At 44.7% G+C, this 25,105-nt stretch overlaps 1 protein-coding gene across 1 annotated transcript in view; it reads right to left on the bottom strand.

Annotated features, from left to right (window-relative positions):
* Nucleotides 1-8,077: 8,077 nt before the first annotated feature.
* GLIS1 (GLIS family zinc finger 1) overlaps nt 8,078-25,105 on the bottom strand; it is a 266,997-nt gene continuing 249,969 nt past the window's right edge. Inside the window, exons 8-10 of the mRNA XM_074221388.1 lie at nt 12,623-12,798; nt 9,633-9,812; nt 8,078-8,650 (exon numbers count right to left, since the gene is read on the bottom strand). Coding sequence (XP_074077489.1) covers nt 8,514-8,650; nt 9,633-9,812; nt 12,623-12,798 — 493 coding nt within the window. The 3' untranslated portion in view covers nt 8,078-8,513. The remainder of the gene's footprint in view (nt 8,651-9,632; nt 9,813-12,622; nt 12,799-25,105) is intronic.

Here is a 25,105-nt window from a genome sequence, read left to right as displayed (position 1 = left end):
AAGGCCTCATTGAAGCAGCTAGGCTTCCTGGGAGGGGGGAGGAAATAGGAGGCAGCATGTGCAAACCACAGGTACCACTTTGACCATGACTTTTTCTCAGACTCTCCTAGCAGGATAACCCTGCCCAACTCAGATGACCACAATTGCTACCAGCCTGGCTGCCATTGCCATCATCCAGGGGAGCAACCCAGTGGAGATGAGATCTGTCTTAACTCCATCCCTCTCCCCTAAGTATCCACCCCAAGGAACCACATCTACATACCTTGGAAAGCCAACTCTCAGCACCAAAGTCCTTGGCACCATCCAATGGTTCGGTTATAAGAACCAGATATGGTTATGTTCATGGAAATGACACTTGCTATCTGCTTGGCCACAGCACACTAAAGACCACTGGACCTTTCCCTATGGCCTGGAGTCAAACTTTCCCATAGAGGTCGTCTCCCCATTAGGATGAGCTTCTTGAGAGCGAGAACTATCTTATCTTTCGGTTTGTACTCAGCATTTCAGAGTACTTGTCATTAAAAAGGGTTTAAATAAATGTCTTGATTCACTCATTCATTTACATTCCTTCATCTATTTACCCATCCATTCACCCAGTCATCTATGCATCTGTTTGTCCACTTGTCCATCTGTCCATCCATCCATCCATCCCTTCAGCTCCATCCACCAGTAGAGTACTAGAGGAGGAGGCAGATAGCGCGGAGCCGTCCAGTGTTGGGATTTAGCTGAGCATGATAGACCAGGGAGCAAAGGACTTGAGAATGGGGGGTTACTGAGCTGAATTGGTTTGTTAAGGGATTGAGATTAGGAAGAGAGGAGAGGATAGATAGAGCAGGACTGGAAGGTCATGGGAAGAGTGATAATCAGGGTAAGGGAGAGAAGGCAGAGGAAAAGATGGAATGAAAACAGGCTGGGATAAGATGAGGGAATTTCCCAGCCCATGACTGCTTGTGGGTAAATGGCAAGATCAAGGGTATGGCCATTTCTGTGCATGGTTAACAAGCAGGTCATGGCCACTGAGCAGACATTGGTGAGGAAAGGGATGTGAACCAGACACTGATCTCATTGAAGAAAGAGTTCGTAGGCCCTGGATTGGGGAAGTCTCCAAGGTGAAGAAGACAGTCTTTGTCCTCTAGGCCTTCCCTGTTAGCTTGGGGAACAATTCGAAATGAATAGATGACAGCACTAGACCTAGCAATAGGAGATATTTAATATGTAACATGTGAGATGGCTCCACTCTTTCAGGGTCAGGCTTACTCCATCACCCACCATGGTTTCCCCCAGGAGTCTATGGGGAAGTTTTTCTTTCTGTCATCGACTCAAGCCCCCACCATCGTGTTCCCACAATGTGTTAGAGGTCAGAGACAGACACCTCAGATCCATTTAAGCATTTAGTGTGGATTGACTTTTCCTGAGGGGTTTTAAACTTAAAGGTGATGATGTCTGTCCTTCATACTCAAAGACCATGATATCAGGGAGGTGATGTGCCATGATAAGCCCATGAGTTGGATTTGACTGGGGGATGGGGGGGGGGCTGTGCTAAGTCACCAGCCTCACTATCTTCAGAGTCATCTAGGTCTGGGGCCAGATATGAATGAAGATGACTGGAGATGACCCTGGATGTGAGGCAATCAGGGTTAAGTGACTTGCCCAAGGTCACTCAGCTATTGAGTACCAAGTGTCTGAGGCTGGATTCAAACTCCCAGATAGGGTACTGGCCTTGGAGTCAGGAAATTTAAAGATAAGCAAAACCCAATACATCTTCCCTTGTACCATCTTTCTTTTCTAGGGATGTGGACCCTAAACTTAACTTGGTTACTTTGTAATATTGGTTCCACCAAGTTCATGTCTAGATATATGCCAGGTAAGTTTTAGTCCATTGGGTTGGGGTTCCCAATGTCACTTGAAGGTCATTCCCAAAGGTTGATCTTTGATTCTTAGGGCATCAACATTGGGGCCATATGGAACTCAGAGGACACATGATGATTACCGCATCATCTCTCACTAAATGCTGTGAACAAAAGGAGTCACCAGACTCCCACTCCAGGGAGGCAAGGAGGTAGCCAGAGCTAACTCAGGTATTTTGGGATGCACCAACAATGCCAGCTACTCAACAAAAAGACTCCTCCAAGTTGGAAAGGTTAGCCAACTGGCATCAGTTCGAGAACGTTGATGAATGTTCCCCAGGCCCTCCAGGGTCCCTCCCTTATACATCACCACAAGTCTCCTCCACATTGCATCAGCTGAGCCAGCTGATGGGGCTGCACATTTTCAGATTCCCCCTTTCAAAGAAATGGTCAGGAAAACAGACAAGGAACCTTAGAACCTATAGGCCCTAGTCCTTTATTTTGTAAAGAAGGAAACTGAACCACAGAGAGATGTGACCTCCGTTCACACATCCAGTCAGCAGCAAAATCAGGATTAGAACTAAATTCTCACTAGGACTTCCTAGTCTGGGCTGAGTTTGGTGATTGATTGAATGAATGATTGATTGAAGGAATGCTCTCCAAATAGCTCACAAGTAAGAGAACTACAAGTGTGGGTTGGAGAAGGTTGGGAGAGCATGTTCCACAGTCCAACAGTGGTCTGATAGTGGTTCCATGTTGTTGTTGATTTGAAAAGCAAAACACAACCCAAAGTCAAACAAAAGAGGCCCTTTGTAGTGAATCCCAGCAGACACATAAAGTTAGCCTCACCCACCAGATGCCTGTAAGGGGAGGGGAAAACCAGTTTTCCTCTGGCCCCCAATTCTTGCTAATGATGCCCAGCTGGCTGAACTCCTTGGGCCCCTCTTCTCCCTGCCAGCTGCCACTCCCCATTTAACCCCTTCTTTCTTTGGCCTCCCCTTCTCCAGATAGATTGGCCCCTTTGGATGCACTGACCAAATGGGGAAGAAGCCTTCCTGGGGGGTGGGGAGTGGGGTAAGACAAGGACTTGTTACAGGAGATTCATTTAATAATAGTAAGCCTTGAGGGATGGGTATATTTTCATTTTTCTCTTTCCCCAGGTCCCTCCCTTCCTTCCTTTTTTTCCTTCCGTCTTTCCTCCCTTCCCTATCCCCCTTTTTCCTCTTTTCATTTTCTACTCTTCCTCTTTCTTCTCAACCTAATCCTGAAACAAAATGGAAACTCAGCCAGCTCCCTGGGTGTTCTCTCCTCCGCCTGTTCTTTTCAATTATTAATGGAAATATGTTCTCATTGTAGAAGTTAATATGACTTATCTGGATTGTATTAAGGAGGAACAAGGAGATTTAGTATTGATTTTTGAGCAATCCAGTTGAAAAGAACATCACCCCATTCCTAATTACTCCCAGAGAATTAATTACTGGGAGAGAGCGTTCCCTTCCCCACAGCATAGCTCAGGGACCCTGGGGAAGGATTTCCTTGGGCCTCTCTCCATACCTTTCTTCACCTGGCTCTTGAGGGAAATTTCCCAGCATGCTTTCGGGGACCGTGGAACAGAAGCGGATGGTTGTGGGATAACTGTCTTCCATCACAAGACTCTTTGAGCCATCATGTGGAGCCTCTTTCAAACCTTCCCTCAGTTCTGCCTGGCAGAACTGGGTCTGGGTTCAATGATTCACGCTCTTTGCCCTTCAATTTCCTCACCTGGGAAAATGGGCACGATAATAGCAACTACCTTTGGGAAGCTCAAATGAGATCACGATGCAAAGTGCTTTGGAAACTTGGAAGCTTTGGAAATGTGCATGAACCTTATCGTTCAGAATAACAGTAATAATAACTGGCATTTAAACGATGGCTTCTATATGCCAAACACTGCTAAAACCTTTACAAGATTTATTTCATTTGATCCTCACAGCAAACCTGGGAGGATGGCACTAACTACCAGCCCCATCTTAAAAACGAGTCAACTGAGACCAACAGAGATAAAATGACTGGCCCGGGGTCACACAGCTAGTCCTTGCCCTCAGTTACCATTTGAGTTCTCCTCCAACTCCAAATCTCTAATCCTATCATAAAATAAGCATATTCCATACACTTTAGTTTCATTGCATGGATTGTTAAATCTTTTGAACAATCACAGATTTTTTAGCCAAGATCTTATATTCTAGGGCTCAGTGCAATCAGCACCATCTCTTCTAGCAACAGGAGCATCTGAATGCCCTCACTACCCACAGGGAATCCGTCTTCCAGTTGTATTTTGTTAAGGACATCTTTCACACAATGTGTGGTGAGTATATATACCCCCTTTTTGTAGATGGACAGAGGATTGTTGTCACCTCCATTGAGGAATCTTGAGACATGGACATGGGACATAGGAGACTCCTTCTTAGGAGGAGTCTTGAGGGTTTATTTTGCTCTAAAAAGTCAAATGAAGTTTCTGAAGTTGACAAAAAAAGAGGCACTACTGCCTATAGTTGAACCTTCTATATCTTCAGTCAACGGTGAAGATGTGGTCTGCTGTAGAAAGTCGCTTCTGCCTTACTTTTCTCATGTTTTCATCCATATATGCAGAAACCAGTTCCTTTTTTTGGCAAGGCAATTGGGATTAAATGACTTGCCCAAGGTCACACAGCTCTGTGGCAAAATTTGAACTCGGATCCTCCTGACTCCAGGGCCAGTGCTCTATCCACTGTGCCACCTAGCCACCCCCAGAATCTATTTTCACAAAGATTTTAGAGGGATGAGGAAATAGGTATATGAGCCGATATTGACTTTCATTTGGTAACAACATGATTATGATCTTTTCCACTTTTTAAATAATCAGGGCCTGCAAATCTTTCATCTCCAGCCTAAATTTCCTGTTCCCATCGCTCGAATCCAGCTAAACTATTCCATTTCACATTTCCAACTTCATACGCCTGAAAGCTTTCTATAAAATGCTATTATTGTGGCAGTAGTTCACAGGAGCCAACATGGTGTATTGGGTAGAACCTGGGTTCAGGTCCTCCCTCTGAAATACACTGGCCTTGGGACCCTGTTCAAATTGCTTCATTTCTCAGGGCCCCAGTCATCTCTCCAATCTAAGCTGCATTACAGCTGCTGATCTACATGGAGGGAGGGAATTTCCTCACCTGGGAAATCCTCCTACCAAAAAATCCCAGGTCTGACGGCAACAGCCCCTCCCCATTCACTTTCCCATATGGCACATAGGGAGCTAAAGTGTACAAGAGCTCAAATGTGGTGGCTTCCCAGGCCCTGAGCAAATATTTATATTCACAAATAATGCATGTAGATGTGTATATAGATACAGATAGATATAATACACACATATATATTATAAATATAATACATATATATATTAGATAAAGACACAACAGGAGGTGATAGTTTTCAAAGCATTTGACATTGAGTTTCAATATAATTCGAAGAGAAAAAATTTCAGAATGAAGAAAAAGATAATAAATAGTATAACTGAAAAAGGTGGCTGAGTTGACATTAATCATTATTGCTCTTATGCCTACTCTCTCATCTCTCATCTCTCTTTAAAACCTTTCTGAGCATGGTCTATGAGAATGCATCATTGATTAAAAGCATGAAAAAGGGACAGGTGGGTTTTACAAATGATTTTCTCCATCAGATCACATCTTCATGGTCAAACAATTGAGTGAAAGTTGTAGAAAATGCAAAATCCTGTTTTGATTATTTTTGTTGATTCAGAATAATTATTTTGGGGCAGCTAGGTGGTGCAGTGGATAGAACACTGGCCCTGGAGTCAGGAGGACCTGAGTTCAAGTCTGACCTCAGACACTTAATAATTACCTAGCTGTGTGACCTTGGGCAAGCCACTTAACCCCATTTGCCTTGCAAAAAAAAACCCTAAACCGCCCCCCCCAGAATAATTATTTGATGCTGGGCAGCAAACCATGAAGGATCTCCCATGCATAATGGTAAAATTAAACATGATTTAATTGATAAAACCACAATGATCCTTGACCTATTATTAATAAAGCCACAAAACAGATGTTAACATTTGCCACTGTTCTAGATGACCCTCATTAGGTAGAGAAATCTCTCTTCCCTCTGAACTATGAAGCTTAGACTTATGAGATTTTTGCTTAATAAATGGTTATAGATTGATTAGTTCAGACTTGGAAGGGACTTTAGAAAATAGATTCCTCATTGATGGTGTGACCGACCCTACAGAGGTTTTTGAGAATCACCCTATACTGAATGTATTAGGTTCCAGATTCATAAGAAACTCCCTCCATTAGATTCCTTGTCATTAAGAGAAGCCAGTCTGGGGGGGCAGCCAGGTGATGCAGTGGATAGAGCACCGGCCCTGGAGTCAGGAGTACCTGAGTTCAAATCTGACTTCAGACACTTAATAATTGCCTAGCTGTGTGACCTTGGGAGACTCACTTAACCCCATTGCCTTGCAAAAACAAAACAAAACAAAACAAAACAAGAGAAGCTAGTCTGGTCATCCACACAGGAAAAGACAAAAGAGGAGGAGATGGGTACATTGGGCAGATGGTGCAGCGGCACATCTAATTTGTTCTTCAGAGCACAATTCTAGGGCAGACACTCCAGGTGGATTATTTAGAACTGGATTAGAGACAGACAGCTGTCTCTAAGGCATTTTGTCAACTGACCCAGCATTTCCAAAGATCAGGAACTGCTCCCACCGCAAAAGTGCTTCTTTTTTAAAATTTCCAGTGATTGCTAAGAATCACAGTTCATTCAATACTGGAAGAAACAGGTTGCCCATGACCCAAAGGACATTGGAAAGGTACAAGAGGTGTAAGCAGGCTGCCATATGTTTCCTGGGTGACTCTCAAGAAAGACGTAATTAAAAAAAGTTATGAAGAAGGACATGGAGGACTGGGAGCAGAGATGGGAAGCCAAAGCATGACATAGTCTACTTATAGAATATGAAAAGACCCTGAGGAAGGGCTTCAGAGCACTGAATGGCTAATCTTTGGAGGGCTGATGGAAAGAACAGAGGCAAGAATGTGTGGATGGGTTGCACTAGCCCCAGTAAAGGGGGATCTTCTATTGATGAAGCCCTAGACTAGGAAAATGGCAGACACAGTATGATGACCCACAACCCAGATGAGTGCGCAATTCTTTCATGTTCTCTTTGTGGGCATGGTGGAGAGATGGGGGTTAGCCAGGAATACAGTTAAGTATATTTGGAATTATTTGAAAGACTAAATCCACAGAGGACTAGTCATTAAATGGCACTAATTGACACCATGATGCATAGAGCACCAGGAAGACTTTATCTTCCTGAGTTCAAATCTGGCCTCAGGTACTTACTAGCTTGATGACCCTGGGCAAGTCACTTAACGCTGTTTACCTTAGTTTCCTCATATGTACAATAAGCTGGATAAGGACATGGAAGACCATTCCATCATCTTTGTTGAGAAAACCCCAAGTGGCAAAAGAAAGAAAAGGTGGTGCAGTGGATAAATGGAAAGACTTGGCGGTAGGAAAATTGGGGTCTCAGCCTTGGCTATTTCACCTGTAAAATGGAGATGGCGACAACTACTTTGTATTGTTTCTGTGAGAATCAAATGAGATAAAAGGCCTAAGTGTTAATGCATTATATAAAGGCCAAATTATTACTTTTACTGTTGTTAATAATGGTTGATCTTGAATTGGAGGGCCTAGTGGCCCAGGGATTGAGCCTTGTGTCTGTTATTAAATTATTAAAGCTTAAAACTGCACAAAGACTTTTGGGACAGTCCAGGTATGCAATGTAACATGCATGCATACATATAAATAACATATAAATAGAAGTTTTATCCTGTCTTGTTTCTTCCTTGCCATGGCTATAACATGCTAATGGAGATATTGTACATTTTCTAAAGTCCCCTCCCATTCATAATCTCAGGGGGTGCTCAGAACATTCCTAGGGGTTAGGGATTCTTCCCACTTAAAAGATGAGGAGGCTGAGACCCAGAGAGCTAAAATCAGCCTGGCCAAGGTCTAACAGTGGGTCAGTAAGGGGACCAGGGGCAGATTCTTCCCACTACATGTGTTCCAGGTCAGAAGTTTGGTTCCTTATGGGGGCTCAGGAGGAAGGCCTGGGACACCCTTGGTTCCAACCTGCTCCTCATCTGCCATTTCCCAATACAGAGGGGGCAGTCACTGATTGCATGTTTCCAGTTTTTAATGATTTCTTGTAAAACTGAACATATAAAACCAGTTGAGGAAATGGACGTCAGTTCTGTACAATTTATATACATGAGGTCTGTGATCTTAAAATTAAAAAAAAGTCCAGATAATTTTAAAGCGGGTCCCTGGCTGTCTCTGGCATCCAGGGGAGTGTCCTTTCTGGTCACCGTGAAAGCTATTTGGGCAGGGACGTACGGGGGACTCCTTCTGCGGCAATGTCCTGGCCGGGGAGCCAAGTCCAACTCTGGGGTTGGGGAGGCGTTAGTGTTGGGTTGGGAAGTTAGGGGTCTGAGTGGGCTTGGGTTTACTGGAGCTCATACAGGCTTCCAGCCCGAGCTACATATGCGGGCCTGGAAGACCAGGCTGGGGCGAAGCAAGGATACAATGAGAGGGAGTGAGATGGGTGGGCCTCGTTGGGCCAGACTGGCCTTAGGTGTCAGTGTAGATGGAAGGGAGGGAATTCAAACAGGGGTCAAATGAGCCATTGGGGAAGAAACCATTCTCCTCTGGGCTGGTGGTGACTGCTTCCTGGGGTCCACACGGGCCGTCAGATATGGTGTCATAGCCTGCCCAGAGAGAAGGGAAAAGAGCATGAGGCCAGTTGGTCAACACCCACTTATTAAGTGTCTCCTGTATGCTATACACTGTGATATGTCATACTGGAGATACCAAGAAAGGTAAATGCCCACTGACAAGGGCCAACATTTAACCGGGGAGACAACAGGCAACACCAAAGGACAAACAGTAACAACACTTAGCACTTCCATCGAGCTCTAGGGTTTGCAAAATGATTTACAAAAATTATTTCATTTAGTCTTTCCAAAATCCCTGGGAAATAGGAGCTAATATGAACCATTTTGCAGATGGGAAACTGAAGTGCCCAGGCTCTACCGTCCCCCAAGCTGTCCCATTTCAGCAGTGTTTCCCACCCAGAAAGTTTCTTGTACCCCTGAGTCTCTTCCACTTTCCCAGTCTTCCTCCTTCTTCGAGACCTAGCTCCAGGCTGCCTCCTATGGAAGTGCTTCCTGCCGGGTCCAGTGGTCCCTGAACTCCCCCTCGTTCTGACCTTCTTCTGGATCCCCCCAAACTGATCCCAGAGTTGGGTGTGTGCTTTGACACCTACCTCAGAGCTCCCTTCTTCAACCTTCTCAGGGAATAACCTGCCCTTTCCAACCTCACCTGGCTATGCTGAATGAACATCTCACGTGACTCTCTGTATTGTGTGCTGACCAGAGAGGAAGCCCCATGAGGGCAGGTGCTCTGCCTTACCTACTCCCCCCAGTACCTAGCTCAGGTAGGGCTCTGCTCTGCATACAGCAAGTGCTTAATAAAGGTTACTGAAATTAAATTGAGTCTAGGTTGGATCACATTATAAACTCCATGAGGGCAGGGGGGATGTTTTAGAATTGTGTTCGATCGAACTCATATACTTGCCCAGCATAGGAGACTGCATACAGGAGGCCCTTAATAAATGAATAGCAGGCCCCAACACTTGCTGACCTTCCTTCAATCCCAGACCTGTGCCCTGTGGGGAGGAGCATTGGTTACCTTGGGCTGGTAAGGGGGCGCTGAGGGTGTGATAACCATTGGAACGCAGAGGATTAAAGCCATGAGGATCTCCTGCTAGACTATCCCCGCCACCGTTGGTGCCACTGGCTGGCTCCACCGCCCTGTAGCAGTCACCATAGTGGAAACAGTTCTGGATGGAATGAAAGCTGCCTTGGTAGCCTGGGGAGGAAGCACAAAGAGGGGTCACCATATGAACAGACTATGCCTCCATCTCTCCCCACTTCTGTTTCTTCTTCCCCCAGGACCACCATCATTGGCTATTGTGCCATCAAGGTAGGTCCTGGGAACTGCTTTAGATTCAGCACAGAGCGACAGAGCTTGGCCTCATTGGATGCAAATGACAACAGGGACATGTCCTGTGGCCTGGACCAAGAACCCACAGATCCTCAGTGTGGCAATGCCTACCTACTGGACTTGGCAGAGGCTCCAAGGAGATAATGACCATACTGTACTTTGCAAATGAAATACCAGTTCCCCTTTGATTTCCTACCCTCCCTTCCTCATGCCATCTTTCTGACCCCTGAACCCCCCCCCCAACTCCTACCTTCAAAGTTTATGCTCCAAGTCTGCAACACTCCCTCCCTGTTCAAACCAAATGATTACAGGGCACCTTTACAACCATCACTGGTGGGGGCTCTTTTCTGATTTCCCCAGTACTCAGCTTTCCTGATGATCTCCTCAAACCCTACTGCTAATGCTTCTTTCCTTTTCGGGGACTTGTGATTTCAAGGACAGGAGATTCCAAATCTCCTCACTAATGAGGTTCCAAAAAATTAAGTGATCTGTCCAAAGGGACAAGTCAATATGTCCCAGAGGCAGGATGTGACCATTCCGCCACCAGACACGGTCCACTAGAGTCGTCTCTTTCTACCTACTCAGCCCTTACTAAGTCGTGAGCTTCATGAGGAGACTTATGCCCTTTGTGAGGTTGGGCAGGTCCCTTAACCCCTTGGGACCTCAGTTTCTTTATGTGTAAAAGGAAGTAGTCAGCCTCCCCCCCCCCAACAGGTAAGGCTCCTCCCAGGGAGGATCCAGCCTGGGGATCTTCCCACAGCTGCTATTCCACCCAGGGTTGCTAAGTTACAGTAGGATGCTCTTAGACCAGGAGGTAGAAACCGGGGAGAACATTTCAGTGGCCGTATAATTTTTCCCTCTAAAATATTAAACATGCAATTATTACATGTGGTAATGTTGTGGTCTGAAAACAGCCTTGGCGTTCTTCCTTTGTTCTCAAGTTTCCCTAACCTCCATTCATCCCTGGGAGAATTCCTTTTGGCTGTGCTGCCCATCGAGGCGGTCAGGAAGCAGTGAGGTCCCCATTACTGGGGGTGTTCAGGCAGGGGCTTGTTTGAACCCCAGCCAATGATGCTTGAGAGGGAATGATGCTTCAGGGAGGGGTCTCAGAGGTCCATGTGGGATCTGATGACAAGAGGGCTTTGGTCTGGGGGTGACCCAGGCCCACAGCAGGCATTGGGAGGGAGCCAGTGCTGGGGGGGGGGCTCACTCCTTTCACTTGAGATCCCCTCCCTGGGCTCAGCCTCTCCACAACCATGTGAAAGGCAATAAAGAAGCAAAGGGCTGGCTCAAGGGGGAAGTGTGGTTTTCCTCTTTGAGATCTGAGACCGAGTTGTTTGTAATGGTTTCAGACCCCAAGTCGGCCCGGGGACTTGTCTTTGCTGCCGGCAAAGCTTCCTCTGGATCCCCCTTGTGGTTTTAGGGTGATTTCACTTGTTACAGGAACAAAGTCAAGTATCATTTGGTGAGATCGTGATGGAGGCAGGCTCAAACCTTTTGCACTGAAGCAATGATGGGACATCGACTCAGTTAAAATAAAGTGTCAGAGTAGGAGACCTTAGAACAGGGGATGTCAGGGCTGGGAGGGGCCTTAGAACAGGGGGTGTCAGAGGTGGGAGGGGCTTTAGAATAGGGGGTGTCAGAGATGGGAGGGGCCTTAGAACAGGGGGTGTCAGGGCTGGGAGGGGCTTTAAATATCATTTATCCTCTTCCTCTTATTTCACAAAAAAAAGGTAACATTTTTGGCCTAGAGCAACTCAGTGACTTGCCCAAAGTCACACAGTAAGTTTCTCAGCCAACAAGGTTCGTCTCCAGTGTCTGGCATCTAGCAGCGAGAGGTCAGTGGACCCATCCCCTGCTCCCTAATCTGATCCCACTGGGAAACATCTGCAGGGTCCTCTCCTCCATAATCCTGTCCTGTCTGACCTGGTTCCCTGGCGCTCCCCCTAAGCCACAATCCCAAGGTAATGAAGGTGTGCTGATGCCCAAGGTCTGAGGACCAGCTTCACCCTAAAGGATGCTCATGTTACATTCTCAATAGAAGTAATTTTGCTACTAAAAAGAGATGCCACTTCCCTCCTTCTCTCCCTCCTGCCAGCCCCCTGCATTCCACTTGGGCATCATGGAGCCTGATGCCCCCCCACAGGCAGTCTTTCTTCCCTGCCCAGTATCCTCAGAAGCCTGTCTTCATCCTTCTCCTATGATGCCTGTCTTGGGGGGGAAGGTCATGTGTTATATTCATTCTGGGAGCCTGAGGTTCCAAGAGGTCCCCATACTCCAAGTCAATCAATTCTCTAAAGATGACTTTTGCTTTAGAACCTGGTAAAATGGGACTTAGGAGGCCCTCAGACCGGGGTACCTCAAGGACAAGGGGACATACTGGGTTTGGCCTGAAGACTTCTGTGAAAAATCAGGGTAAAAATCCTTGTAATGTTCAAAGTGCTTTGTAGACTTCCCTGTCCGAGAGAAATGAGTTATTATTCATTATTATTACTCCTACCTCCACCATTACTACAGCTTTCTGGGTTTGTTTCCATCTCCTAGACTGTGAGCTTGCTGAGGGGAAGGCATTGGATCCCCATTGAACTCTGTACAGTTCCCAGGAAAGGTTGCTAGCTTCTGGATGATGATGAGCCCCCATTGGGAGGTGCCCAGCAGACGCTCATCATTCTTACCTTGTGGGGCCAGTGGTGGTGCTGGTGGGTTCTGAAACGGCGGGTATGATTTGCTAGAAAGTGTTGGGAAGGGGGGTCCTCCAGGGGGGTGGGTCTGAGCAGGTGGCAGTGGGTGCTTCTGCAGGAGGGCAGGTGGGAGAAGCGCTTTCAGAGGAGTGAGGATGCTAGGAGTGAGCCTGGGGAAGGAAAAAGAGATTGGTGAAATGAGAAAAAGGGACCGTGAGTCCCAAGCCCAGAGGGGTCCATGGTGATTGTGTACGGGGGGGGGGGGGTCTGTTTCAAAATCCTTTGCTAAAATAACCTGGATTTCTGCTACATCCAACTGTAGATTTTTAAAAGCCATCAGGAGACAGAAGGAGCAAGTTAGGAAGATAACCAGCTTCATCCTTGATAGACTGGGCTGAAGCAATACTGGGGAGAGCCTCTGGAAGACAAGTGATGTCTGAAGGCATGGTCATGGACCACCCTCTCTGACAATCTTTGTTCCAAAGATCCTTTGAGTTTGACATTCAGTGCTCTGGACTGCAATGTTCTATTTTCAAAAATCCCTTTAATCCCTGACAGACTGTGTTCTGAAATGCAAGAGTTGTCCCATTAAAGTTCCTCCCAGTTCTGACATTCTTTAAGTAGCCTTTGAGTTCCCATCGTTTTGTGTTCTGATCCCATACTTTCTTTTCTAAGGTCCCCTCGCCTTCTGGCCTTGTTCTAGGCTCTAATTCACATCTTTTTGTGTTCCAATCCCATACTTTCTTTTCTAAGGTCCCTTCTCTTTCTGACATTATTCTGGCCATTCCTCACTCCCTCCCCTCAACTTGGGGCTATTCTATAGATCTAAATTTGGATTTATTCTAAGAAATGCCCCCTAATCTAGGTCACCCCGTAATTCACAGATTCCTAATGAATGTCTCTCCTAAACTGCTGCGTTCTTTCCTTAGCCCTCCCTTTGCAAAGAGCAATAATCCTTCAGGGATTGGCTGATGCCCAGGTGTGAGCAAACCCTCCTCTTCCCAGCCCAGCTTGTCCTCATCACTGGGTAAAAAGACTAAAAATGTCTAATCACTGTCTGGCTACATAAGCAGCAAACTCATTAGCACTAATGACCGGGCTCCAGTACCAAGTTTCAGGTTTCAATTTGTTTCAATCAAGTGAGTATTTTCCCCTCTGCCAGTGAGAAGGCAGACAGAGGGCTCCTCAGGCTGGAGGCGAGGCCAGACCCCAGCTGGCTTCCACGTCAGCTGCCCTCTGCCATGGACTGGGCTGGCCTGCTCCGCAGCTGAGGGAAATTCTGAAGTCACCAGCAGCAGCCAAGGGACCCTGGATGGAGGCTTCAGGATCTGGGCCAGAACTAGACTTCTGCCACTTATTAACTGGGTGACCTTGGCCAAGTCATTTTTGTTTCTGGCCCTTGGTTTTCTCACATGTAAAATCAAGGATTGGTTTAAAGAAAAAAAAGGAACTTCTAAGCTCCCTCGACTCTGCCATTCCCTGCTCTAAGGCCCTTCTGAAATCTGACATGACTTTTCTAAGGACCCTCTCAGCTCTGACCTTCTCTGATTTCAGGGGCCTGCTCACAATTGGCTTTGTGTTAGTATTAGTAATATGGATTTCAGTCTTTTCTGTTTCTATTATGATTAGTGAACCCAATAAGAAAGTGGGGAGAATGTTTGATAACATACACAATGACTGAGGTAGTAATGAAGTGTCTGTATAGGAAGAACCTCACTGAAGGGGGTTGCTTCAAAAAAAAAAAAAGGTGGGAAGTCAAATTTTAAAACCAGGTGTCCAGGTTTAATGATCTTTCTACTACTGTCCCCTCTGTAAAATGAAAAACAAAGTTGTCCTGGAAATGAAGACCCAGTTGTATGAGACCTTTGATGAGTACCATCATGGTCACAGGTCTGAACCTTGGTTTCTTCTGCTCTATGAGACTGCTGGAACATTCTAGGTCCCAAGGTTGCCTCTGGCTTGGACATTCTGCCTTGGCAGCCTCAGCTCTAAGGTTTTATTCAAGTTCATCATGCTCCAAGGCTATGAAAGAAGCCAGTCTTAAATGCCCCTTGAGGAGGAAGATGAGAAAAAAAGGAGGAAGAGAAAGAAGAGGAGAAAAAAAGTAAAAAGAGAAAAAGGAAGACGATAAGAAAAAAAGAAAAGGGAAAAGAAGAGGAGGAGGAGGAGGAAGACAAAGAGGAAGAAGAGGATGGTTGATCCTTTGTGAACCCCGAGCCAATCGTGAGATAAATTACAATGAGTTCTTGGCTCATTCTCCCATCCTCCCTATGTAGTTTCAGCTGTTGGGGAGATCTGGTTCTGGTTACAGGCTTCAGAGCTTTGTAAAGCAAACGATGAAATGTTCGTTTATGTAATAGATTAGAGCCAGGGCTGATTCCCCCCCATGAAGCCAAGACACAATGAAGGGAGATTCTTTAGATCCTCTGAAGGGCTATAAAAATGGTGCCACTGCTGAGGCTGAGCTATGCTCGCCCTACAGAGAGTCACTGTTTCCCATAGACAGTCACGGGAAAAATACACGGAAAAAAACTCTTTTCTAACTGTTTTGGTCTTTCTACCCCCAACACAGAGCACAGGGCTCCGCAGGGACACAGTAGGTACTCAATATTTGCTCGCTGACTTGACTTGTTAACCTCTCACAAATTCTGTCTGCTCTCTTCATGATGATCTGGGAGGTTGGCCCTCATCAGTCAATAGCTGGTCCATTTACTGATGCCACGTCAGTTTGGGAAAATACCGATTTTGAGATATACACCTGTGACATTCACTGTATAGACTGGTGGTTAATGGGGGACAAAATTGGAGAAATTTGGGGCAGGGGAATCCAGTCCTGGTTCTCCTATACCAGTGACCTCAAGCAGGGCCCAACCCCAAATGGAGCGGGCCTCAATGGGAAATGGATGCTCCCCCTCATTGGAGGCCTTCAAACAAAGACTAGTCACTTTCCCGCTGCCTAGAAGGACAGGCAGTTCCTTTATTAAGATAAAAGAAAAACTTGAAATTTTTCTCCAAGGGAAAAAAATGCACATCTGGCTTTCTGGGGAGTTGGGGGGGGGGGGTCCCAGTCACACCTTGGGGTTGGAAGTGCAAGGGGCTAAGAAGGAACTAAGAGGTGAGAAGTATAGACAGTTTTTGCTAAGAATGTAGCCTTGAAGGAGCCAGCTAGGTGGCATTCAAATCCGGCCTCAGACACTTAATACCTACCTAGCGATGTGACCTTGGGCAAGTCACTTAACCCCATTGCCTTATAAACCCCACTACCAAAAAAAAAAAAGAATGCAGCTTTTTTTTAAAGAATGTAACCTTGAAGAAGAGGAGACTATAGGACATCAGCTTGAAGGGACATTCTGGTGGAGCGAGTTTGAAGACTGGGAATATTGCTACATGGTTGGGAAGAGGCTGAGAAATAAGAACAGTGAGTTTGGAGAACCCTCTGGGGCCACCAGGTTGGTAAGCCAAGGTCCCTCTTCAGAATCCAGTTTGGCAGGTGAGAAATTGGGAAGGATGTGAGATGAAGAGCTTCCCAGAGTTGACAGCAGTCTCCGGGGAGCCTACGCCTATCACCGGCCAGTGTAGCCTCCTTTTTACTGCCTTCCTGAGAGGAGGGCATTGAGCCTGGTCACTTGGGATGAGGAGTTTGTTACATGTTTCCTTCATTAAGAAGCACTTTACATGATACCAAGGAGTCTATAGGCTCCCCAGGCTGCCAAAGGGACCATGAAGGAAGGAATAAACATTTATGAAGCATTTATTATGACTGTGCTAAGTGCTTTATAATATTATCACATTTAATACTAATCACATTCTTAGAGGTAGGTACAGTGATCATCCCATTTCATAGTGGGGAAACTGAATCAAACAAAGGCCAAGTGACTTGCCCAGGGCCTCAAAGCTAATCTGAGGTCAAATTTGAACTCGGGTCTTTTTGACTGCAGCCCCAGCACTGCATCCCCCCTGCCTGCTTCCATGACATTAAAAAAGGCTAAAAACTCCAAAATCTGAAAAACTCTAAGCATGCATTAATAATAAGGCACCGTGTTAGGTGCTGGGGTGAATACAAAGTTCAAAATGAAGTAGTCCCTGCCCTCAAGAAGCTTCTCTTCTCCCTTCTCCAGCTCAGTCTATTCCATAGGAGGCTTATTATAAGTTTGGTGTAGTGATAGACTCCTGGAACCAAGAAGTCCTGTGTTCAAATCCTGCCTCTGCCTCTTACCAGTTTTGTGATCAGGGGCAAATCACTTACCCTCCACTGGAAAATGGGGATATTCATATCTGAAGCTCTGTGGCTCCCTCACCTCCCTTACCTTTGGACTTCCCTGAAATTCAAACCAGCGTGTGTGTGTGTGTGTGTGTGTGTGTGAAAAGCTCTACAGACCTTAAGATTTTAAACTCTTTTGAACACAGTGGAAGGTCTCCTATGGCCTCCAGTGATGGGAGCCCAACACCTTCCTGTCTACCAGCCCAGCCCATTCCAGTGCTGGACAGCTCCTGATGGGCCAACCACAAAGGAAAGTCAGCCTGGTAGCCCAGGACCCAGCACAGTCACCAGAACAGAGTAAGAGTTTGTTAACATGTTTGTTGATTGACTTATTCACAATAATTCACCTTAGAGAGGTTCTGCCTATTCAGCTAGAACGGATTTCTTGACTCACTTCCTCAAAGTAGTTAGGAATCCTTCCTACATCTGCCAAACTGATGTTCCTAAAGCTAACTATGGGGCTCACTTCTTGAAGAAGCATCAGGGATTCCTCAGAACCTGTAGGAGAAAATGTATACTCATCTGTTTGGTATGGAAAGTCCTTTATACTCTAGCTTCCACCTCCCTCATTTTCAGTCTTATTACACACATTAATCTCCTAGACTCTGAGTACTAGTAAAATTGGCTATTTGCTATTCCCTATACATAGGAGTCCATCCCCCAACTCTCTCCCTTGTCCAGGCTGTTTCTCCTGCCTGAAATAGCTCACTTTTACCCTGGGGAATCCCTATTGAGACAGAGCTCGATTGTCACTCTCTCAACCAGGCCTATGCTGATCCCCCTCCCTAAATGCCTACTTCCTCAAATGACCTTGGTGGTTTTTTAGCCTCATTTACTATTCCATTGAGTTGGTCAATGGAAATCAATTGATGTGAAGTATGTGTCAAATGATGATGAAGATGGTGAAGTCTGTCCTTCCTTCTCGAAGAAGGCCGTGACATCAGGGAGGATAAACACACACCATGGATTTGAGTGAGGGGAGATGTGCTAAGTCAACAGCCTCACTTTCTCCTCTGTAGCATTTGGGTTCAGTGGCCAGATATGGATCAGGTCGACTGGAGATGGTCCCAAGTGTGGGGCATTCAGGGTGAAGTGACTTACCCAGAGTCACCCAGCTAGTAAGTGTCCAGTGTCTGAAGTTGGATTCGAATTCAGGTTCTCTTGATTCCAGGGCTGGTACTTTATCCACTGCACCAACTAGCCTCAGATACTCACTAATTGTGAGACCCTGGGCAAATCACGTTACTTTTTTTGCCTCAGTTTTCTCATCTGTCAAGTGAGCTGGAGAAGGAAATGGCAAACCACTCCAGTATCTTTAATAAGACACAACTGAAAAATGACTGAGCAACCAAAACACAAGCTACAGTGGAAACAGGAGTTCTAGTTCCAAGGGAAGGCATCATCCCCAGGGGTCAATGGGACGGGCCTCCTGCTGAGATTGGGCTTTAGAGAAAGCTGGGCAAGTCAGTCCTTTTCAACTCAAAGAGTATCCCAGGAGCACTGGAGAGTGAAGTGCCTTTCCCAACTCAAAACCAAGGATGTATCAACAGCAACAACTGAAACTGGAGTTCTAATATAGAGAGTGAGATTAAGAAAAGGACCTCAGAGCCTTCTTAGAGAGCTAGATCCTGAGGTTCAGGGAAGGCAATGGGGAGTTCTCAGGGCAAAGCAGGGCCTCCTAATCCTAAATCTGGGGCTCCTTCCATGACTCCAAGAGGCATCTCATCCCTCACCTGCAGTCCAACATCTCTTCTTAGATTCATAAACCAGAACAAAGATACAGAAGGGCAAAGTTTGAATTTGGGAGATAGGTTATCCTCAGCAGCCCATGAATTATGCCTGTGAATTACTAAAATAAAATCTGGATTGAGCAGAGAGGCCCCTTCCTTATGCCAGCATCTGTGGGGAATGATCCCTCTGTACCAAAATGAAGAGGGTAGAAGAATGAACAAAATAATCACTAAGGAATTTGCCAGCAGAATAATCTATGTCTTAAAGTCTAACTGTTGTGTTCTAAAGTCTCTCCCAGCTCTGACATCCCCTGTTCTAAGGGCCCTCCCAGCTCTGATATCTTGTGTTCTAAGGTTCCTCCCAGCTTTGAGATTCTATACTGCAAGTATAGTCTTTCACTGTGGTACAAAAGGTAATTTCACCTGGATGGGATGGGGAAGGGATAGTGAACTCCCTGGTGTCCATGTCTGGGCTTGAGTGGTCCCCAGAACTGCTCTATACCTCCATCTCTAAGTCAATATAAAATTCTAGGAATCTAAGATGTTAACAAAACAAATTAGATCCTATTAGGGTTACACATTTTTTCACAGTATTAATGGACATTTGTAACTTGGTATTAACAGGAGAGAGGGGCCACTTTGTACCTCTCAAGTTTCAATATATTAAACTATCAGATTAGCACCTGATGGTAAGACCCTCTCTCCTGGAGGTTCTGAGAATAGGGCCACAGGCTCTGTATGGACATAAATGCTGAAAAGATCCTCATTTTAATTCTGCTCCACCAGCATTTACGAAGCACCTACTGTGTGTGAGGCTCTGGGGCCGCAAAAGAGAGAATGACTCAGTCTCCTGGTCCCTTGAGTCTACATGTAACAGAATGGAAACACAGACACCACAAAGGACAAGACAAGGATGTAGCAGCTGAGTCAGCGGGGGTAAATGCAGTGTTCCACTATGGTACAAAATGTCGGTTTTACTTAGATGGAACAAGGGTAGGTTAACAAACATCCTAGTGTCCATGTCTGGGCTTGAGTGGTCCCTAGCTCCACTGTCTGCCCTCCCTCTGCTGCATGAATTCAGAAAAAGCCAATAGTATGATGATGTGGCAATTTCCAAAGCTATTAGGTGAAGCACTCCTTGTGAATTCTACCCTGGCTAGTCCACAACCAGAATGATAATGCAGGGACCATTCTGAACTTTGAAGTGATCAAACTGGAGAGCCTTTCAAGGAAGGACACTAGGTGGGTGAGGGTCTGGAGTCTTTGTCATGTGAGTCACCATGTAAATCAAGTATGGCAGAACCAGAAATATTTAGCCTAGAAAGACAGTTGGGGGGATTACTTCCCCAGTGCTTGTAACAAGAAGGCACTTAAATGTCTGTGGGCTGGCACACATTAAGTAGGTGCTTCATAAATGTGTGTTGATTGACCAATCACACATAATATGTTCTAGAATAACATAGAATTTTAACAAAGGTTTGCATGACACTTGATATAGGTTTCATTCCTCTTTTATATATGAGAAAACTGAATCTCAGAGAGGTTAAATGGACCATATAGCTAATAAGCATCAGAGTCTGCCTCTGAATCCTAATCTCTCTCAATTCTTTTTTTTTTAAATCTTCTTTCTTATTCTTTCTACTTGTAACAGGGAGTGACCCATGAGAATCCAGTCCTTAAAAGTTAAAAAAGCATGTGAGATCTTCCTTGCTGATCTCAATCCAACACATGGAGAGTTGGTGAGCCTTCTGGTGATGAGTGACCAAGGGAGGTGCTATGTGAGGTCAAGGAGTTTTCTAACTGGCTTTTAAACCCGAAGAAATAATGACCAAGTCCAAACTGAGCTGAAATATGAAAGAATAAATAGAATCTACCTTCTATTTTTTTTGTATTTTTCCTTCCAGGAAGGGAACAAAATAAGAATTTCCCAGTGGAAGAAGGAACTACATTTATCTTATATTCTCTGAGCATACATGGTACATTGGCTTTGTTTTGTTTGTTTGTTTAATTGCTATACATTTATTCATTCGTTTGTTTATTTTTGTTATTTACTCTTTCCTTAGTTTAGGTGAATAAAGAGATGGGTTGGTGAGGCCAGTAGCTCCATCAGAATCAATTGAGTTATCATCACCAGCTAGAGCTGGCAGATATATGAGGTGAGTCTGGTGAGGGCACTAGATTGTGACTAGTCTAGCTGTGAATGGATCTGAGAGTTGAAATGGAATTGGCCCAGATGATCAAGGGAGTAACTCATCCCTGGTCACACCACCCCAGAAATGGACATGATGGAGAGTCTGCAAAAGGACCCTTGGTCACACATTCTCCCTTTAAGTGTGAATGTACTCTTCTTAGGGATCCAGTGAATGCAAGAGAGTGTGCCCTGAGATAAGGAGGATGTTTTATATCAACCATTCTAAGCCTGCTCTCCTTAAGTTTTGAGTGGGTGCAGAAAGAAGGTTGCTTTGGGGGGGATTTATTAATAACTTCTATCCCTTGCTAATCCCTCTCAGGAAATAACCTTTCGTAAAAGCTAATTGGAATAGGACCACAAGAGTGAAGGAAGACACAATTCAGTTCTACCTCTATTAAACAAACCAATTGCCACATAGCTCACTTCCCTGAACAAGGCAGAGTTCAAGTCTATTCAGATACCTAGATAGTTGCAAGTATAGGCTAATTGATATTGAGTGGCACACCAGATGGGGGCTCATAGACTATAGTAGTGGAATCTCCAGTTCCTCAGGACTACCCCTAGAGTCCTGAGGGGGAGAAGTTAGTGGTCACCTAAAGAAATGAGGGTTGGGAGAGTGAACGTCATGCTTCCTTTCTTTAGGACCTTATTCATCCTTGTGTCACTCCCAGAGTCATGCAAATGGGAGATGTTGGATAAAGCGGCACTGAATTGAACTGGTTTTGCCATTTCCTGAATGGATGGAATAAGATGAGACTTCTGGAGCCCCACAATCTCATTCATGGGGGTGTTCCCACTAGCAGCTCAGATCAAACTCATCCTCACTTTGTCATGCTTATCCTGGTCCTCACAGAAAGAAGAGAAGTCATCTAGGGAAGAGGGACATGAAGTCAATAGGGATCAAGAAAAGCGTCATGTAACAAGGTGATTCTTGAGTTTAGCCTTGAAGAAAACCAAGGACTGCAGGAGGAGGAAATAAGGAAGGAAGACATGCTAGACATGAGCCAGTGCAAAGGTATGGAGATGGGAGATGTAAGGAACAGCAAAAAGAAAAAACAAGCCACATTATATAAAGAAAAAAGGGAATGAGAGGGAATCATGTTTAAAAGGACTGGAAAGTGCAACAAATGCCAGAGACCCAATGAGTCACTGGGGCTTCTTTCAGGAAGATCTCTTTTGCAGCCGAGTTGAAGAGGGAGTGGAGGCAGGGAGGCCAGCTAGGAGGCTGTTGTGATTGGTAGTTACTAATATTCTGTCAGTTGTTCAGGGAAAAATCCTCTCCTCTTTTGGAGAGTTCAGAGCCCTCGAGATTGAGTTGCCTTGGGGACTGACGTCCTCCGTCTATCGGGTTCTCTGCCATCCAGTGACTTCCATAGTGACTTCTGAGCACATCACTGAACTTTCTCACCCATGCAATGGTGCGGACTCATGATGACAAGTCTTGAAATACTGATGAATTCGTGCCCACGATATCTTCTACAAACCCTAGGGGTTGGTGGTCTGATGGAGTTAACCCCTAAGGGGGAAAGAGCTTCCCCCCAAGTCCCCAGCAGCCAGAGTTTGTTTTCTCATCCCCAGACTGCTAGAGATTAAAATTTACTGTCTTCACAAGCGGCTGCCATTAAACAGAACCTGTCGTTATTCACAGCAGACGCCATAACGTGTGTTGAAAGAACACGGAGCTACCTGAAGTCTTAAAAATGAAATACTGAACCAAAAGGGAGCAAGTCTACTAGAGGAGGCCCATTCTCAATTGGCCCAACCATGGCTAAGTTAAACATTTTGGCTTTCAAGAAAACACATATAAATTAATATAAAATGACTTGTTCTGGCACATGGAGGATTCTGCCTTCAGACCTCTCTAAAAACAAATCTAATATACATACAACCAAACCACACCATAACCTATGCTCGAGAGCCAGTATAAATAGAGTTAGTAATGAAGTCAGATCCTCTTAGACCATCTGTGAGTAAATTAGATAATTCTGTCAAACTATTTAAATGTCTTAAGAAACCCTCTTGGGAGCAGCGAATGCTAGGCTGGACATTGACTTTGGCAAGAGGGGCCAGAATATGAGTCCTTCTCCCTCCCCCCACCTAAAAAAGGGACTTTCGTGTCCAACATGAGTAGTCTTTTTTGTCCCCAAGTCTGGGGGAGGTGCCAGTGTCTCAGCTGCTTTGGTGGCTCCATAATTCACATTTACATAGGCATCATGAGGTGGTTTGGGTGGGAAGCATTTGGGGGCCAAAGAGGTGAGGGATCTGTCTTGTCATCACGGGCTCACAGGCGTGAAAATTCTTTACGTGTACTTACCCAGGAATGCAAAGACAGGTGATGGATGAGGCGGAGCTGTGTCCACAGGCCCGACAAGAAGGCAGGCTAGGGAGCCGGTGTTTATTTATCTTTTACCAGGATGATGTTTGTGAAGTGTCTTGAGGGATGGGTCATTTGAGGAGCCCTTACAGAGCGGGTTACAGCCCAAGGTAGTTTTTCTTTCCCGAGGAGGGGTTGGGCTAGCCTTGGCCTGTCTCCACCCTCCTTTTTCAGCTTTATCTCCCATCACTGCTGAACTTGCACAGAGTAATGATAATGCATTCCCAATATCACTAAGAAAGATGTTGGACACATGGGTCAGATTGGATTAGATGACCTAAGAGATCAAATCTGTGATTTGATCCAGGAGGGATTTACAAGGAATTGATACTAATCTAAAAGGGCAGCTACAGGTCTCCAAAAGACAAATGGTTGAATGGACAAACAACCCAAGAAAGGGTTCCCCAAATGAACCTGGAAATAATGACTTCGAAAAATGTCTAATAATCAAAGGAATTCAAGTTAAAATGAATCTAAGGCTCTACATCACAACTTTTTAATTGGTGAAAATAAATAAAATCAAAGAAAGAAAACTTGTTCTGGTGAAAGAATAGGTCCACACATACACTGCAGGTAGTATTGCAAATGAGTTCAATTTTTTTAGAGAATGGCGAGGACACAATGGATGCTGAAAATGATCATATCCTTTGACCTTGCTGATTCTATTGCTATAAACAAATCACTAAAATGAACTGTCATACTTAAATATTTATAGCTTTACATTTCTGGCTCCATACCCTTTTGTTCAAACGTTTTTGGTGTCTCCCTCTAGATCCTTAAGATAAGACAAATTCCTCAGACTGGCTTTGAAAGCCCTTCTGGTTTATCTTTCCAACCCTCTTTCACAATACTCTCAATTTCAGCCAAAACTACCACAATTCCCCCCTTCCCCCCTCACCATTTATAAAAATCATCCCTCATGTTTGCAATGCCTTTTCTCTTGCCAACTTTTTCTCTTAGAATTCTTATCTTCCGTCCTGCCTCTGCTCAGATGTCTCCTTCTTTGGGAAGCTTGCCTGGATCTTCCCACCTGTTAGCATTCTCCCCATCTACCCAAACCTCATCTTTATTTTCCTATGTACATTCTCTATGTCTCCCTGCCCCCATCATTAGAAATAATCTCAAGGATTAGTTGTTGTTTCATTTGGGGCTTTGTATTTTCAGTGCTTAGGGCAGTTCCTTTCAAATAGCAGAATTTAATATTATTGAATTAATTAATTGAATTTAAATCTAAATAACCAACTCAGAGACCTGAAATTGTGAAATGTTTCAAGTATGGGAGCAGAAAAGAAAATAGAAATTGTACCTAATCACATATATTCCACGTTTGCTCTCACTAATATCCAAATGAATACAAATGAAATGAACTCTATGGCACTACTTCACACTCATTCAACTGGCAAAAATAAGGGAAAAAATTACAATGCCTCATCTTTTGGAAAAATATGTGCACTTATACATTGCTGACGTTATTGCAAATTAGAACAATATTTTGAAAAGTAATCAGACAGTACACAATAAAATTCCTATGATGAAACATACCTTTTTTGACTCAAGCGATTTTGTTATTGGAAACAAACTCCAAGGGAGTCATTAAAAAGAAAAAAATTATAAGGGGAAATTTGTGGATGAAATTATAAGGGGAAATTTGCGGATGAATTTTTCCAGCCCAACCTACTGGTAACTTCACAAAATTACCAACACTATCCATGACTTTAAAATGTCTGATAAACTGTGGCAAATCAATATATATGGACACCCCTTTTACTAAATCCCAATTTCTTTATTATCTTCATATTGCAATAACTTATGGTTTCGTCCATGCACCTTCTACTTCCAATCTCCTTGATGACTTAGTTGAAAAATCAATAAAACTTTCTATTGGTTAAAAAAAAGGGGGTGGTCTAAATCCCAAAAAGAA

The sequence above is a fragment of the Macrotis lagotis genome, chromosome 2 (genome assembly GCF_037893015.1).
Source record: "Macrotis lagotis isolate mMagLag1 chromosome 2, bilby.v1.9.chrom.fasta, whole genome shotgun sequence".
Classification (NCBI taxonomy): Eukaryota; Metazoa; Chordata; class Mammalia; order Peramelemorphia; family Peramelidae; genus Macrotis; species Macrotis lagotis.
Note: the sequence above shows the minus strand (reverse complement) of the source record. Positions and strands in the feature narration are given on the sequence as shown.